General features: G+C 37.9%; 1 protein-coding gene across 1 annotated transcript; it reads right to left on the bottom strand.

The window, feature by feature from the left end:
- Nucleotides 1-7,179: 7,179 nt before the first annotated feature.
- Nucleotides 7,180-15,139, bottom strand: LOC104217509 (mitochondrial import receptor subunit TOM40-1-like). Its single transcript, XM_009767785.2, has 11 exons — nucleotides 14,804-15,139; nucleotides 14,095-14,176; nucleotides 13,879-13,978; nucleotides 13,698-13,793; nucleotides 13,532-13,582; nucleotides 13,261-13,326; nucleotides 10,644-10,745; nucleotides 8,933-9,001; nucleotides 8,638-8,721; nucleotides 7,857-7,952; nucleotides 7,180-7,546 (listed from the first exon to the last, which is right to left on the bottom strand). Exons 1-11 carry the CDS (start codon nucleotides 14,937-14,939, stop codon nucleotides 7,490-7,492), a joined length of 939 nt encoding a protein of 312 aa, XP_009766087.1. The 5' UTR covers nucleotides 14,940-15,139; the 3' UTR covers nucleotides 7,180-7,489.
- Between the last annotated feature and the right edge of the window lie 3,332 nt (nucleotides 15,140-18,471).

Genomic DNA, 18,471 nt, shown 5'->3' with positions numbered 1-18,471 from the left:
GTTCGAGCCCAAAACTAGTGAAGCAATTCCCTGCTCCGAGCATGGACCCCAAGCGCAAGAGAACGATCGTTCTCACAATCCCGACGGACGCCTGAGTCCTGTCCGCTCTGGTGGGCGTAGCCAGATACCTTCAATGCCTGGTGACCAAGGATGACCAGGAAAATATGAATGAAGTGGTCACCTCGAGCCTCTTCAATTAGGTGCAACAAGCATTGAATCGGGTAAGGAGATTACCCCCCATACCTATTTGTGAATCTTGTTAGGCTTTAGACTTGTTCTAATAACTTCATTGTTTTCCAAGTTTAGTGCTTCATCATGAAAGCTTCCTTCGGTCCCACTTAGAGATCAGCTAGATCGAGTTTAAGCTCAAAGAGCAATTCCAGAAGAAGGACATGTACAGGGCTTTCAGTGAGCAACAAGACGAGGCCCTCAAAGACCTCTCAATTCTATAGGCCAAGCAGGAAAAGGCTTAGAGGAGGCTCTGTCCTTAAAGCGGGAGCACGATGACCTGGTCAAGAAGGTGAGGATCTTTGAGGATAAAAATGAGAAGATACTCGTGGTGACTAACAGCGCAACTTCATAGGTCTAAGAAAAGGTTGACCTGATCGACCAGCTTCGGGCAGAGATGGATGAGATCAAAGCCATGATCGAGGCATGGAAGGGCAGGATGGGGTTGCTCGCTTCGAAAAAAGAGGTTATAAAAGCGGAGCTGGCATCAGCCAAGAACCAACTCTGGGTGGCAAAAGACAAGGCTGACAAATGGTCTTGGCTTAATGATGAACTCCGGGCATAGCTGAACCCGACCGTCACGAAACGAGATGCCCTCCGCCAAGAATACGCTGCGCTGAGGTCCAAATTGGATGCAACCTCTATTGATTCCTATGATGTTGAGAAAATGTTGGCCTAGTATAAGGCTGATGTGGACGTAGCCAAGGCCCGCTTAAAAATAAAGACCGAGTACATAAAGTGGCTATCCCAAAGAGAGACCCACAAGGATATCCATGCTCGAGGTTTTGACCTGTCGGCCGAGATTGAAGAAGCAAAGAGACTCGAGGCCAAGGCAATGGAACTCTATGATCCAGAGGGTTCGAAAGGCTTTGAGGGTTCTAAGGGTTATGACGGCTCTGGTGATGAATCGAACCCCGATGAAGACCAGGTGTAAATGCCTTAGTTCTTTTCTAGTTTTTCCTTGTGTATTTTCTTTTTTATTTATTTTGAGTCCGTTTTATTGTGCCTTTGTAAACATTTTTGGAATATATAAAATTTTCCCTTTTTCGCAATATCATATCTTTCTTTCCAACATATATTTGCAATTTTTATTTGCGTATCGTTTTTAATGCCTTAGCATAAAATCAAACGTAGTCTAGAACGTCTGTTCTTTAGAGGCCCAAATGATTTCGGTGGCGACTCCAAATTACTTGTGGCTTCGAGTCTTCGATAAAACCTAAGGCCTTTAAGATGCTTAGGTATCTTAGACGAAGTCTCTGCCAAGGGTAACCTTTTAATTGGTTTCGATTTTTCGTAAGGTCCTTACTTTTTTGGACGGACTCCGAACGTCTCCAAGCCATTTTCGGGGTGGCCGTAGCCTTTTGTATTCAGGCACTGCCCAATAAGGCCTTGTGTCACCAAGATTTGGTAGTCGGGTTGTCCGAATTTTTATCGGACGATAGTCCCCGAGTAGGGGTAGCCCGTGGGCTTTAGGATCCACGATCGAAGAAGCAAAATATGTAGTAATAAAGTGTAAGGGGAATATAAATTTCTTTTATTGCTTAATATGTAAGGTACATGATCGGAGGCGCAAAAATCTTGTGTTGGGGCTAGAGTGGACGACGTGGGCACGGTTCGAATGACCGTTTGACCCTTACAATGGATTCTAACCACCAAGCCTTAGCTTTTAACACATAAAATTTTCTTCCCTCTTTCAAACGATCTTAATCTACGGGTAATGGCCCCCAGTATTCGAGGTAGAACTAGTGAGGGTAGGATATTGTTGATTTAATGCCAACGATCACTAATTCCGATTTAGAGACGGCCTACAAAACTAAGGTAGCTCGTTTTACCGTTGCCTCGTTAAAACCTTGCCGAAAAATCCACTTTGGGACAAAATCGGTTCAAGGAAAAAAGAGTGTAACTCGTGCTTTTAGTCCTAATAGGCACATCCTCCCCTGGCCTAGTACCTACATACATTAGTCTGTAATGTAACAAAATTAAAAGGGAGTTAAGTTCATACCTTAGCAATAGTACCGTTTTAGGTGTGCCATGTTCCAGTTGTTTGGTAGTTGTACACCGTTTTTCGCTTCGAGTTTATATGAGCCATTGCTAGTTATCCCAATAACTCGGTATGGCCCTTCTCAATTCGGGCCCAAATTCCCTTCTTTGGGTTCCTTGTGTGTAGTGTTACCTTTCTCAATACCAAGTCCCCGACTTAAAAATGTCGGAGGTCGGGTCTTTGGTTGTAGTACCTTTCTACTCGCTACTTTTGGGCGTCCAAACGGACCATGGCGGCCTCCCGCCTCTCGTCCAGTAGCTCCAGGCTCGTGATCATGGCCTTACCGTTTGACTCTTCGGTAGCATACTGGAACCTGAGGCTCAATTCCCCTACCTCGACAGGTATTAAGGCTTCGGCTGCAGAGACCAAAGAAAACAAGGTGGCCCTAGTGCTTGATTTCGAAGTCGTACGATATGCCCACAGGACTTCGGGAAAGATTTCCTTTCATTTTACTTTCAAGCCGGTCAACCACTTTTTCAGGTTCTAGAGTATAGTTTTGTTCGTTGATTCCGCCTGCTCATTCCCACTAGGGTGATAAGGCGTTGATAATATCTTTTTGACCTTGTGATCTTCAAAAAACTTACTTACCTTGTTGCCGACGAATTGTTTCCCGTTGTCGCAAACAATCTCGGTTGGTATCCCAAATCGACATATTATGTGATCTCATATAAAGTCAATGACTTCTTTCTCTTGGACCTTCTCGAATGTCTGGGCCTCGACCCATTTGGAAAAATAATCAGTCATGAATAGTATGAATTGAGCTTTACCGGGTGCCCATGGCAGGGGATCGATGATGTTCATTCCCCACTTCATAAATGGTCATAGAGACAGGACTGAGTGGAGAATTTCTCCTGGTTGATGGATCATCGGGGCATGTCTTTGGCACTCGTCGCATTTCCGCACGAAGTCTTTCGCATCCTTCTCCATTTCGGTCCAGTAGTAGACGGCTCTGATTAGCTTCCGAACAAAGGATTCTGTCCCCAAATGGTTCCTACAAGTGCCCTCGTGAACTTCTCTCATGGCATATTCGGTCTCTCCCGGTCCCAAGCATCGGCTAGTGGGCCAAAGAAAGACCTCACGAACATGCCTGCAAGTTCTGATAGACAACTGAATAGACCTTCCTAGTAGATAAATCTAGACATCAGCTTCATTGGTAAGCTCCACTCCCCCGGAGTTACTAGGTCTAGACTTTGGAGTCCATTTTTGTATAAATATACAGACTTGATGGGTAGTTCGGGACCCCCATCCTAAACATGATACATTTTTGCTATCTCTAGAGGTTTGTAGACGAGTCTTGTATATTTTGTATGTCAGTATTGTGCCTATGTCATCCCTGTGTATATGTTCCGTTTGGTATTGCTGGTTGTAGATGTTCATGGCAGTCTCATCGGCTTGCACAGTTATGTGTGTTTACCCCAAACTTGGGTAATAATTATATTTGTACGTGGTTTTAAGGATATGTGGTTTAATTTAACACGAACAATTAAAGATATCAAATAAATAAATTAGAAATAAAATAAACGTTCAAACCAATTACAATATTATGGCCAAGACTTAACTTATACTGACCAATGACCTTGTCCCCGGTTGGACCCTCGGTCAAGCCCAGTCGTGAAAGAAGAACACAACAAATGAGCAAAAACTTTAACAAAAGCTAAAAGGCAAAAGATGAACTTGTATTGCTTTGATTCGCCTGTTACAATGTGTCTTACAAAAAAAAACTTCCCCTTTATATAGCAGGAGAGTTTCATTCCTAGTATAAGTCTAAAAAAGTTAAAAATCTTCCTTCCTTGGTAATTACTGATCCATAATCGACATCGAGCAAGATCCGCGTCGTGATGTCCGGTTGAGTGTGAGTATCTCGGTCCTCTATCCGTCATGCGTAAAACCGTTCACCGTATCTCCCGTGGTTTTAGAACTCATTCTTGACCCCGGGCGCGTCGCTTTACCATACCTGATGACGGGCACATCATTCATTCTTCCTGGATCTCGATATGAAGGGTCTCGTGCATCCGTGCTCTCCCTCCATTTTCTCATTAGGAAATCGGGGGAGGCATCACCCATGATTTAACCCGTACACAATATGTATGAGCTTTTGGGTATGTTTACCCCTCATATGAGATAGGCATTATTTTCAGATGATTCAGAATACGGCCTCATCGGCCTTGATTGCTATTGTCGGCTTGTTGGTAGGCTTCATCGACTTAAGTTGAGGGTTATCCCTCTAGAATTTACAGTTACAAAGTAGTACGCTCGAGTCGAGTATGACATCGGGTGGCAGCTACACCTCCCAGGTTTGGGGCGTAACAGTTTACTTTAATTCTTTTTAAAAGGATTGTTAATGTTGCTGATTTGATTCTGCTCCCACCGACTAAGATAGGCCAACTATAATTTCTTCTATCTAATCAAGAATTTGTAATTTACTAAACAGTATACTCCACTATATACCAAAACAGTTGAAAAGTGACTAAAGATACTACCAGCAACAACAAGTGGTTCACTCTTTGTCTATTTCCTTGTAAAAACATCAAATATAGTTGGTATGATACGAAGGTCCTACCTGTTTCGTCTCTTGTTTACTCATCGGAGAAAGAAAAATCAAGGGAAACCGAAGTGTATCTAAATCTCCAAAAAAAAAAAAAAAGGATCAAAATGTGGTGATTAATACTTCCTCTCTTCTCTTTTACCGATCCAGCTTATGAAAAATTAAATTTTCTTTTTATTCGTCCATTTTAGCAAATCAATGATGATTAATTATTTTTTTCCAATTTACACTTATCATAGACTAACCAATTCTCAAAGTAATTGATGTACTAGTGGTCAAGTTAATGTTTCGAAGTATTTAAAGATAATGAATAAAATAAATACTTACTTATTAGTAATTTTTAAGAGAATGCAAAATACAAACTGAATAAGTAAATGGAACGAAAGGAGTATCTTATTAATCCAATGAACAAGTTAGCATTTATTTCGAATTAGAACCTGACATGAAGTAGACTTTTCCCCTATGTTACTGTACTTTCATTTATTAATCTTAAAAAAATAAAAAAATAAAAAAGCCCTACTTTGCTCTTTGTCATTCCTGGGGCTGCTATCTTTATTAGTCCCTCACAATCCAAAGGGCATGAAGAGTAAAGGATTTACTCGGGTCTTGACCTCAGTATCATGGCTTTTTACAAGTTGAATTTAAGAAAATGTCTTTTTTAGATCTCTTACGTATAAAAGATAAATCTCTCGTGTGCAAAGCAAATCTCCCATTTATAAAAAAAGAGATGGGATCACAAAATTAAAAACAAGTACAAAACCAATTGACCTGAGTAAAGGTTTTACTCGGGTCTTGACCTGAGTATTTTGTCAGTTCCAAACCCTCGTGTTTACCATTAATATTATTTATAACCTTTTAACATGGGGGCATTTGCATTTATACCCGTTTTTTGGGCCACGTTTTAACTTATACCCACTTTGTAAAAAAAAATTGCAAGTGTACCCACTTTTCGAGTGACTTCAGGCATACAGGTCTGAAGTAGCAAAAACAATTTGCCTGAAGTGTAGCAAAACTTCAGATATTTTTGCATGAAGTTTGGCTTTACTTGCAAAGGCGATCATGCAAACTTCAGTTCACAGTGCAATGGCAAACTTCAGTTCAATAAAACAACAGCATGCGTTGGCTGAAGTTTTTGTTTGTAATTGCTAAACTTCAGCATTCTAGTAGCTGAAGCTTTGTTTTGTATTTGTTGAACTTCAGCATGTTTTAGTTGAAGTTTTGTTCTGTATTTGATGAACTTCAGCATGTTTGAGCTGAAGCTTTGTTCTGTTTGTGATGAACTTCAGGGCTGAAGTTTGTTTCATATTTGCTGAACTTCAGCATTCTAGGAGCTGAAATTTTTGTTTATATTTGCTGAACTTCGGCATTCTTAGAGCTGAAGTTCTAAAATAACAATGAATTTAATAGATCATGATTAGCAGCGATTGATGTTGTTCATTTCAAAGATTAAAGAATGAAAAATATTTTCGACATGAAAACAAGTTACTACAGATAAATTAGAACCAAAAAGCAATGTGCCCATAAAGCTAAAATATCTAAGAGGTTAAATTATTATGAATAAGACCAAACTGAACATAATGGGACAAACAGATATATATGAATCATCAGGCTAGAACGCATAACAATATCTCACTCTTCAACATTCAGAAAACGAAGGAGAAGAAGGAGGAGGAGAAAGAGGCCTGAAGTTGTTTAAACAGTGGGTAAAGGTTAAAACGTTTTTAAAAAGTGGGTATAGGTTAAATGGTAGCGATCAAATAGGGCACCCGTGCAATTTTTTTTGTCTCTATCCAGCTACTTATACTTTTTATATAATATTAATTCTGAGCATTCAAATTTATTAAACTAATTAAATACAACCCTAGATATAATTTTTTGTATCAGTTTAAAGTTTCAATAAGTATTTGAATATTTTATTATTAATGTAATACCCAAACCAAATCACGTCCAACCAAAAAATGGTGTCCCTCCATGACAACATCGCAGTTGATTTTCATCTCAAAACTTGGATATATTTCAAGAGTCAAGTTGACAGGTTTTCATAGGAAATCGGTCAGATTAATTTGCTTTGACTTTTGGAAGCAGAACTACAACACTTTTGGGAGTGAATTTTTCTGAACCATTTCATATAGATGCATCCAAAATCGACAAGTTTAAAAGGACAGGGTGAAAGGGCAAAGAGCAAAAGGGGATCAAAATAGCTCACCAACAATCTGAGGACTATAGATTCTTCACTCCCTCTTCACTTTTTTGGCAATAAATAAATCACGTTTTTTCTGATGAAAAAAGGAACAATAATTTTAATTTAACGACAAATCCAGTCCAGAGCAAAAGGTTTCCCCGAGTAGGACTATTTGTGGTCCAGTAGTCAAATGTGCTATTCAAGCTTTAGAATTATTACCCATCTTCAAGTGGTGGAGTAGCCAAATGGGCTATCTCATTCTGAATAAAAGTGAACTCTACAACTACAAACTGGGCATATAAACATCCCAAACTACAAAATCAAGTAATGATCGATGGCTGCAGCAGTTGATTGCACAAACAATGTCGCTCAATAAAATTACAAAACTGATGCTTTGATCCTTATCGCGTAGAAAAAGAATACGGAGTAAAGATGCTTTGAGTTCCAACCTTGTGATCAACTTCTAAAAACTAAATCTCCAAACCCACCCTTCCTATTCTCCCACTGTAAGCCCGAAACCAAACTTGTAGTCTTTCTTTTTATGGTCAACCTGTGACAATTAACCACACGTTTAGAATATCAAGTAGAATGGTACAGACAGACTGCATCAGATCACTTCCAAAAGCAATAAGGAAAAAATGGGTGAAACTAGAAAGCAAAAGCAAAATCATAAACGTATCAAAATCAAAATAGTCTGGTATTTGATATCATTGAGATAGAAAGAGACTCGACTCAACTCAACCCAGCACAAGAGACTAAGGGGGGTCGGGTGTGCAGAAGGTGTGGAGGAGAACACAAAGACAGAACTACAAGGTGGGGAAGAACACAGAAATACAGTGGGATAAATCCACAGCACCTACCTCAGCTGAAAGAATGAAATTAAGACCCATGTTCAAGCGCTCTTCCAGGAAAGCAGCAACGCAGCCATTTGAATCAATTTTACCTCTAAGACGACACTGCAAAGCATACAATATTGTTATTTTGATAAATGTGAAACTCCTGATGAGCAATGATAAGTAGCCATCGGGATAACAAAGCCTACTATGTCTAGGTCAAATTGGTGTGTTGTGATCCAAGATTAAGTCCTTTGCAAGCACGATAAATTCCATAGAAACAAGAATTACACGATAAGTAACTACAAAATGATGCATAATCGCATAAGGAAAGATTAACTAGTAACCAATCAGGAAAAACAAATATATATCATAAGCTTTCATATGCGTTGACGAAGTTGATCATGAAACTCCTAAAAGAGAATCTAAAAATACCCCCCACCCCCCAAAAAAAAAATTAGCAGCCAGTAACACTTGTCAATAGACGGAAAACATATTAAAGTCAATCGTCTTTACTAGTATTTTTTTTAATAAAGCGAGGAAAATTCAAAATCTTTACTTAAAATGGATGAGAACAAAAATATTGTCTCAACACAAAGACATCAAACCTAAATGCAAGAAATGGTCTCTTGGAGTCTGTGCAAATTGCCTCAATCAAACGTGCAAACTGCAGCTCTTATACGAGTTTAAAAAAAAACTTATGAAGTGCAAGATCTCCAAGATAACAAAAGGAATGCTGCCTGAAATGCACACACTGGTGTGATTGACACCAGTCAACATTTTCTGAAAAGTATGTCCAAAGAATTACCTGCCGGAGGATGTAATCATAACCAAAACTTGCCGTGACATCTCTGGACATGTAGTTGTACATAAAGTCTGATGCAAGAGAGACCTGATTGGAAGAAAAGACATTAAGCAAAACTCAGTTACCATCTATGTTACTAGGATCCTCCACAAATGCTACTGCACCCGTGCCGGGTACTCCAAAAATGAATAACTTTTGAAGGATCCAAGACACACTCAACAGTATTTTTGAAGGATCCGAGTAATATAGGTTACCACCATCTCAAGAAGAGGGTGACTTAATGGTGACTGTTCAAAACCTTTTCAGAAACTTTCTGAACATAGCTCAGTGCGACCATACCAGTGCTAGCAACTTGCCCAGTGGCAACCTGAAGACAAACCAACAGATGGATTATAAGAAAAACTGAACTTACCTGAGCAAGTACAAACGCACAAATTACAGATTTATGTCATGTTGGCAATAATCAGCAAAAGAAAGCACGATGCAAGAGTTCTCTTTTCGCTGCAGATGGTGTCAACTCTTAAATATGCTAAAAAATGGACTCTCAGTTTGATTTATTCCACAGCTGTTGTTACTACAGAGAAAAGAATTATGGCCACAACATTTCCTATCTGACTTAAAGTATTTCTATAGAAGAGTTATATGGAGTTTAAGTGTTTAACAGTCTTTTAATACAAAGGAAGGATAAAACTAACCCTCATCCTTATATATTTTAAGATAAACAGTAGTAACACGAGAGACAAAATCATTATAACCCGACAAAGAAAGAATTCTGAAAGTTTTTATCAAAAAAGACTTATTTCTAATGGTATAGATTGAAGTGTCTTTATGCTTACCTTTTTTTTTTTTTTTTTGGGGGGGGGGGGGTTGGGGGGGTTGGGTGGGGTTGAGTGGGAGGGAGAGTGTCTTAATCTTGTATGCATGACCAACTAGCAAGCAGACACAGGAAAGACAAATGGGAGAAAAAACAATATGTAAGAAGAACCCTCAAAGAAAATATTGAATTAAACCATGGAATTCCTTAAAACTAGCAAAGAAATAAATTGATAATACTAGTGAATAATTAGAAAAAGTACTGGAAACAGGACAAATACCCAAAAGAAAAAATGAAGGTTTAAAGCTGCAACAAGAGGAACGAAACTAGATTGAACTTCATGCAATGAGCTATCAACTGAATCTATGCATTTCTAACCAAAACAGAACTCTTATATGAAAATAACACTAGGAGTAATATAAAGGAAAGACCTGGAAAACATAATAACACAAAAAGGAAGAACTGGATTCATTATTCCTCTAAAATATCATCTAACTGCAGTAAAGCCATAGAAATTTCTACTTTTTATCAGAATGCCATCTACATTCTTGTGCTTCTTTTTGCCAAATCTTCCAATTCATATATCCTTTGAAGAAGCTATCAACCGAATTGCATATCAAATAGATTCTAAATTTCATTTGCTATCAAAAACCTCACACCTGGATGTCCACAGACTGTCAGGTCCTCTAATTTAAATGGACGAAAAACCCCAGAACAAAGAAAAATGGCTATATGTAGCGCTGCACTTGAAAATTGAAAGTTTTTGGTCGATATTATGGGCCAGGATGTAGCAACAACTAATTCACTACAAACAACGTATTAAACAGAGATCTTCAACTGTTAAGCAACATTCCAGTAATCAAACCATGATTTTAAGATAAAATGCCGTAAGCATGAAGAAACACATTCTTTTCTTCTGGAAGAGAAGTGTGGTAAGAAAATGAAGAGGCAGGTCAATCAACTTAAGTTGCTAGTGCATTTCAAAATAGAAAATTATGTTATCCTCAATCAATTTAGCTGCTAACATGTATTACCAATATCAAGAATTCTAACAATATAATAAGACCATTAAGAAACATACAGACATAACAAAAAGGAAAAAAGAAAACAAACCCAAAGCAGCAAAAAAAAAAATGATCCACGGCGATGATAAAGATTGAACACTAAGCATTAATGTATCCTAACAAGTAAATACCATCTTATCAGTATTATAGCGAGCAGCATAACCAATGCCAGATTTCCGGTGCTGGCCAGCCCAGAATACTTCCCCACCCAGAGACAAATGTGGAGTGACACTCTGCAAAGATAGATCAAGGCTTAGTTACCAAATGTATTTCCAACAAGCATAGATTTTGATCTACATAAGCATGAGAGGAACACGATGAAGATGACACGTGCCCAAGGATGACCAAAAGGCATCACAAAGCACAACCAAAATGTAGTCCACTAATCTGATTGGTGTGTAACGCTAAGTTCCCAAAAAATAACTGGCAAGAATAGAACCAAAATGTAGTCCACTAATACGTCAACTTGATTTCAGAAACACTTCATTAATCAAAGTAAAACCACATAATTTTGATAGAATTTCTAATTCTCACAAGAAAATCAGGCCATCTGTAAACATCGTTACTTCATTCTGGGCTTTCATTTTCTTCTTTAGATCAGGATAATTTCATTAATAATGCACTGACACAATGCCAAAAGAATTTTCAAAATCCCTCCACGAATTAACCATGATCTTTCACCAAGTTAACCCAATTAGCTATGCAAGACAGTACTAGTTTACTTTACACCTTAAAAGAAACAAAAACTACAACTCTTTATAGTTTATGCTCCCTAGGTTCCTTCTCTCCCTGAAGATTCTTCAATTCCTCTATTTCCAAATTGTCAGAGAAGACATGTCAGATTCATTTGTGCTACAACGCCTCAACTACAGTCAAATAATGCCAAGTAAACCAAGGCCCAAACTCTGAGGTGACTCTGCAATGCAGAAGTAATTGCAGAAGTAGATGATCAGCCTCTCTTTCCTGTACTCTTTGCACGTCCTGCATCAATTTACTACAATTTGATTCTTTTTTTAAAGGTCGTCAACCTTCATGATGTAATTCTTCGTTCTGCATCATGTAAATAAGGCAACCTTCTTCGGTCCTCTGAGTTCCAGATCTTCTTCCAAAATGTACTCTTATCTCCCCCTCCCACAAAAGGTGCCTTATTCTCTTTAGTTTTCTAAATTGAAGAAATAATTGGAATTATACATCATGTACAAAAATGAGTAATAACCTAGACTGGTACAATTCAGGTCAACATGTCCCTTTGAAATATTTTCCTCTCACCAATATACTAGACTTCGTGCTTCAAGACAATTAGTCAACCACCTACACCAGGTTAGGTCCCCTTTAATGGTTAACCACCAAAGGGTAGCCTCACCAAATATAAAACCTCCTAATTCTACGAAGTCACAACTATTCAAGTTCGTTGAGCAAATCATTGCTGCACCTCGACCCTCGTGACTACTGCACACCTGGAATTGCCAGCCACCAACCACACACTTTTCAAGTAAACCCTAAACGCACTTTTATTTACCACCACTGACTGCCTAACTTAAGAACATGTACTTATGCTGGTGGAAATAGGCTTGCCATGTAGTTGCATAAGAATGGATCTTTAGATCGGCGAAGATATGCAGGTTTTCTTTAACTGGGAATTGGAACTCACAAAGTTGAGTCTTGAAAAGATGCAACAGTTCAAATGGGCATAGTTTTTGTCTTTTTGACAAGAAAATTTTAGTTGTGAAGGAGAGGTAACCACCTATCCTCAAATTACCTCCCCTTTAAGTCTCACTGCCAATTGTGGCCTCTCCAACAAATAACACCCACAACTGCTCAAGCTCGGTGAGCAATCACCAATCTCTTTACTACCTCCCACATAAAATCACCAGGCGCCAACCAACACTTTCCGAACAGATCCCAGAACTTCTATTTACCAAACACGCACTGCGTAACTTAAGTACATGTTGCTTCTGTTTGGTGAAAATTGGCTTATCATGTTGTGTTCCCTGGGGAGTGTACCCATATTTTGTTAAACTGGGATCGGGAAATCATTATGAACTCAAAAGGTTGACAGCAAAGAAGATTTAGTAGATCCAATGGCATAGTTTTTAATAGGTAATATTTTGGTGGTAAAGGGAAGTGAAGGTAATAGGCAATGCCAATTTGACATTCTTACTACTTCGGAGATCATGGTTTGAGGAACACATTTTAGCTTTCTATATCAATGAGTGAATATTTCAGTTTCCTTTTCCGCTGGGAATCAATGTAGTGTTAATGAAGCCACATCAGTCCCTAGTTTTTCCTCCTATTAGCACCATGCCCACTTATGTCATCGGACTTCATTTTTTATGTTTTACTTTTTTTAATAAAGTTATGTCATCTGACTTTCAAGTTCTGATTGTTACTCTTGTTTCATTTTCCACTTCACTCTACATTTTAGTCCTAGCAATTTTATGTACCTTTTTCTTTCCATTACTGTAGCCTTGAGACGCAACCCTAAGTGATTAAGTTACTTAGCTTTACCGTCTTGAGCATGAAAATATACTAGGATAACCAAAATTGAGTCGCTTCAAAACTCAAGATACTTCGTGCAAGTAGTGGAACGTCTGAAGCCTTTAGACTGTTTCTTACGATGAATGGGCAAAGAGAAGGCCATTCAAATTTTGAAGCATTTCAGCCTTTCATGATTTAAACACTAAATTTGTTTCAAGTTAATCTCGTTTGCCTTGTCAAGTGACGGATAACAAAGTTTAGATCTTTCACCTGGATGTAGCTGGCTCCAAATAATGCACCATTCCCGAGTTGAAATTGGGACCTGTGATCTTTTCCCTGTATATGAACAGAAGACAAGCACACACTACTTAGTATCACCACCTCTAGTGCGTTGTGTTCATGATACCACTTGACCAAAAGAAGGCAGCTATATATCATGCATCCCAACAGTATATCATGCATCCCAACGGTAAGCATCATTTATGTTAGTATCGTACTGGTACATCCTTGAATGATTATACAGAAACAGAAAGACAATTACCTTGTAGTCGAAATTAACCATGCCATGCGACATGTGTGGCTCACCGGTCAACTGGTAAGAATAAAACTGATAGTTATTTTTCTTGACCTTGTGATAGAATCTACATCAACCACTCCATTGACATCATCAAAGAGCGCACGACTAAAATCTGAACGTGAATATTTACCTGACCATTCGCCTTCAAGGTAAGATTCTCAGATAAATCACACTTCACTCTAGCATTAACCCTTCCATCTGTCAATACTCTGCCGAAAAGCATCAGCTGTATCAAACAGTAATGGCTCCATGATTAGATCCTCATGATTCAAAGTTCAGACACTTGAAGAGGGACACTATTGAGTACACACCTTCGGATCTATAAAGTTAGCACCAAACTCATAGTGAGCTGTTGGAATTTTGATTGTCTCTGTAGACTGAGAAGGAAGTTCTGTGGGACCCATAAGTACACTGACAAGTAGGAACCAAATTTAACTCATCATCAAGAAAACATACATCCCCTCCAGGAAAGCAGAAAGCATACCAATAAGCCTGATGTGTGCTTTTTTAGAAAGACCAAATCTAACCTGTGACTGAGTGAAAATCTCTGATTAAGTCCTTTGGTGAAATCAAAGCGCAATCCTTCAAAAAGTTCTGGCTTTAAAGACACTGCCAACAAAAGACATGTTTTAATTAATCCTCCCCTTTCCAAGCATATAACACATACATGAAAGAACTGTAAGAGAAGCCAAGCGATAAGACTTTATTAGGAAAAGAAGCACATCAATAAGCGGCAGAATTAATAGGTGGATCAACCTAAGCCTGAAATATAGACATAGAAGGGAAAGAGATGCTAAAACTGCCAATATACAGCCCCATTTAACTTGATTATGATTTCAAAAGCTGGTTAAGATTTTATTCCTGAAGCACTGATAAGTGCCAGATTTAGTAGCACTAATAAACCTTTGGAAAGGCTACTCAAAGTTTTTTCTATTTATGTACTGGGTATGTTGTTGTTGTTGTAGGCGACATTGCAGTGATCATTAGTAAACATTATGTATAACCAAAATATTATTTTAATGGGTAGTTTCGAATAAATTCAGATTTACATTCACCCAACAACTTCTGCAGCAGCTAGGCTTTAAAACTAAATGGACATTAAGCAGTTTCAGTCTTTCAACAAACATATGTTTCAGTTGCATTTCACTCCATACAATACCTATATAGAGTAAAATCATGAGTAAAAAAAAAGTAAATAAGCACAATGATAAGCATGAAGTGTAGAGTGAAACTAACTGAGAGCTTCGCGGTGAATTTCTTCATAGGGAATAGGGCAAGGCAAGTTCGAATAATCAACTTTCTCCGGTTCGACAGCCGCCGGTTTGGAACCAGCTGGGGGAACAGTGGTTGTAGGAGGAACGAGAGTGGCCATTGCAGATTATTCTAAGGATCTGCGTCTGGATCCAACTGCGTAAGACTTGAATGAAAATAAATATAACAAATGAGAAGAAGAAGAAGGAGGAGGAGGAGGAGGTGACTTCCTTCTTCTTGACTGCGGCTACGTGGAGGGAAGAGAGCTCAGGTAGTGAAGAGTGTAAAACCCTTTCCTTCGCCCAACTACCAAGAAACCCCAAACTTCGGCTCGGATAAAACCCGGCCCGTTTTATGCCCGTGACGGTTCTGTAATTGCTTAGAGGCTACAGGCGAAAAGTATTTTTTTAAAAAAAAGTTTTAAACTTTTAGAAGGAAAAAAATGTTTTTTTAGGTACGAGCAGAAGTAATTTTAAAAAATAAAAAAAAATAGTTTCTCCTCAAATATACTTTTTTAAGTATTTTTGAGAAACGTACACTTAAAATCTCTTTTAAAAGATTGGTCAAATATTAATTGTTGTTCTTAATTATTTTTCAAATTAATTAGCCAAACACAAATCACTTCTCACCAAAAGTACTTTAAGAAAAATACTTCTCAAATATAAGCTGATTTTAGAAGTTTGGCCAAACAAGCAAAACTCAAGTCTCTAGTACAAACCCGCTTATAAGTACTTTTTGGTTATTTACATATTTGGCAAACACGAAAAGTACTTAATAAATTAAGTGATTATAAGCCAAAATAATAGCATGTTTGGTCAAGCTTCTAAAATTAGCTTATTTTAAAAAGTATTTTTGGTGAAAATCACTTTTGAACAATAATTAGTATGTGGCAAGCTTTTAAAAATATTTCTAAAAAATGTGTTTTTCTCAAAAACGTTTTTTTAAAAAGTTTCTTTGGGAATAAGCTATTGTTTCTACTTCCCAAAATTGCTTCCGCTTTTATTCAAAAATATTTTTTTACTTCTAAGAGCTTGGCTAAACACCTTATCTATAAGGGGAAAAGTACTTTTGCCAACAAAAAAAATACTTTTGACCAAAAAGAAGCTTGGACTAAAACAGAATTATCATAAGTTGGTCAACTCTAGTTTATAAAATTTTAGCTTATAAACACTTTTAGCTTGATCAACAATTTCACCATATTATTCATAATATTTTTTTTACTCCCAAAAGCACCATTTCTAAACATTTGTACAACCCTAACCTCTCTACCCATCTCCATAACTTACTTTAATCATCTTGTCACGACCCTAATTTTCCTCCGTTGGATGTCATGACGGCACCTAGATTCTAAGATTAGATAAGCCTAACAACATGCGAAAATAATTGAAATAAAAATTAAAGTCTCAAAACTCAACAACTAATATACAGAAAATCTCCACAACTCTCTCTCTCTATATATATATAATAGCCCAAAATTCGGTGAAATACAAGTCAAAAGCTCTATGAAGTGATACTGAACATCTCTATACATTAGTGTCTAAATAAGGATAGGGAAATAAAATAATCCAGGTAGAGTGGGACTCCGAGGCCTGCGGACGCCGACAGTTATACCTTGAAGTCTTTGAAACTGAACCTCCACTATTGCCTGGACTGGTAGAAAGTATCTGGATCTGCGCAAAAAGATGTGCAAAAGCGTAGCATGAGTACACCATAATGGTACCCAGTAAGTGCCAAGTCTAACCTCGGTAGAGTAGTGACGAAGTCAGGTCAAGGCCCTACTGGAATAAATAAGAAAAACTGTACAAGTGTATGACAGTATAGAAATGATAATAATGAAATTGAAACAACAAATAGCATATCAAACTTAGCTACACGGAACTAAAGCAATCAATGCAACACGGAGAAAAGCAAGGATGATATGCTAAGGAAACAAAATAATTAAAGACAAATGCAGCAATAGAGAAATACCAACAAGAGTCACCACCGAGGTACCGCCTTGTAGTCTCAAATCACAAGAATAATTCACGATCTTTCCTTATATCACTGCGAGAGCCTTGCATTTGGTTTTAAAAATTATTTTTCCGAAATAGCATCTCGCGTTTTAGCCCACCTTATCACACCATATGGCTTCTAATAGTTTCCCTACTAGCCACGGGTATCAAGCACATCTTATCTCACCGCATGCATTTCAACCCCAAAATCTTATACCACCGCACGCGTATCAATATCACAACGTATCACAAATCGCACCTCAAGTGCACAACATCACAACTTGCCACGTAAAATAACAATAACAGTGTTTTCACAACAAAGAGCCCATGGCTTAACCACAAAGTACACAAGAGTCTCAACAATAATAACCGGTGGGGAATAACTCAGCAAGAATAGTATTTCACAACTTAACACTTTGACTCAATGCAAATCAAGGCCTTTACAACTCAATATATATTTCAACAACAAGATATTCCAAGAATAACAACTTCAAAAAAAGAGTTCAACGATTAAATAATAAATACGGAATAAAGGAAACAAGAACTTCAACTAAACATGTAGAGTAATTAGCAAGTAAGAGATAAGACAAGTAGAACGTGTGAAAATAGACTAAAAATTATGATTATAATATGTTAAGGTAACTCAATTAAGGCATGAAAGGAATCTACATATCTAAAACCGGTAATTTTCACATTTAGACCATGCACTCACTCGTCACCTTGCATATATGGCTTTCAATATCACAATTATCACAAACAACACTAATCCTAAGGGGTAATTCCTCCACGCAAAGTTAGATAAGACACGTTAACTCAATCCACTAGTAGGCATTTTCCTCGATTATCCAACTTCGAACGACTCGAATCTAGCCAAAACAACTTCATACCATAAATATAAACTATAGGAAGCTAATTCGAATAATAGAGTTACAATCTTTGCAAAATAATAAAAATTCAACTCAAAAAGTCAACACGGGCTCGCGCCTCGGGACCCGACCAAAATTATAAAATTCATATACTCATTCGATAATGAGTCCAACCATACGAGAATTACTCAAATTCGATCTCAAATCACCTTTCAAAACTCAAAATGTTAGTCTAGGAAGTTTTTTCCATTTTCCCCAAATTTTCAACTCAAATCCCTACTTAAACGATGAAAATGGTGATAGATTTATGAAATATAGTCCAATCCAGGTTAGAATTACTTACCCCAATAATCTCCTTGAAGAACCCTCAAAAAATCGCCTCACACCGAGCTCTCTAGGTCCAAAATATGAAATATGAGATAGAACCCTCAATTTTAAATTAAGGTGTTGCCAAAAGTCCTCTTCCACAAACACGAGAACCCACTCGCGAACGCGATGGACAAATGATCCCAATCTTCGCAAACACATAAACCAAACGCGTGCCCTTCTTTGCGAATGCGAAATGTAAATTTCTAACAACCCTTGAAGTCTCTACGCGAACACAGTAAAACCTTCGCAAACGCGTAGAAGGAAACCAGACCTGTAGAAAACCAATAGCTTCAACAATCCTTAAGGTTCCGAAATGCACCCAACATGGTCCGAATTACACCCGAGGCCCCGGGACCTCAACCAAACATACAAAAAAGTCCTAAAACATCGTATGAACATGCTCAAAGCGTCAAATCACATCAAACAA

Source organism: Nicotiana sylvestris, chromosome 7 (genome assembly GCF_000393655.2).
Source record: "Nicotiana sylvestris chromosome 7, ASM39365v2, whole genome shotgun sequence".
NCBI lineage: Eukaryota > Viridiplantae > Streptophyta > Magnoliopsida > Solanales > Solanaceae > Nicotiana > Nicotiana sylvestris.
This window is presented reverse-complemented; position numbering and strand designations above follow the sequence as displayed.

Bases quoted from the DNA above. Each gene is read 5' to 3' on its own strand.
- LOC104217509 (XM_009767785.2), bottom strand. From the start codon at position 14,939: ATGGCCACTCTCGTTCCTCCTACAACCACTGTTCCCCCAGCTGGTTCC. The intron at 13,583-13,697 runs GTAAATATTCAC...TATTCTTACCAG, and splicing joins CCTTGAAGGCGAATGGTCAG to TTGACCGGTGAGCCACACAT. The intron at 9,002-10,643 runs GTATTTACTTGT...GTTTGTCTTCAG, and splicing joins GCTATAATACTGATAAGATG to GTTGCCACTGGGCAAGTTGC.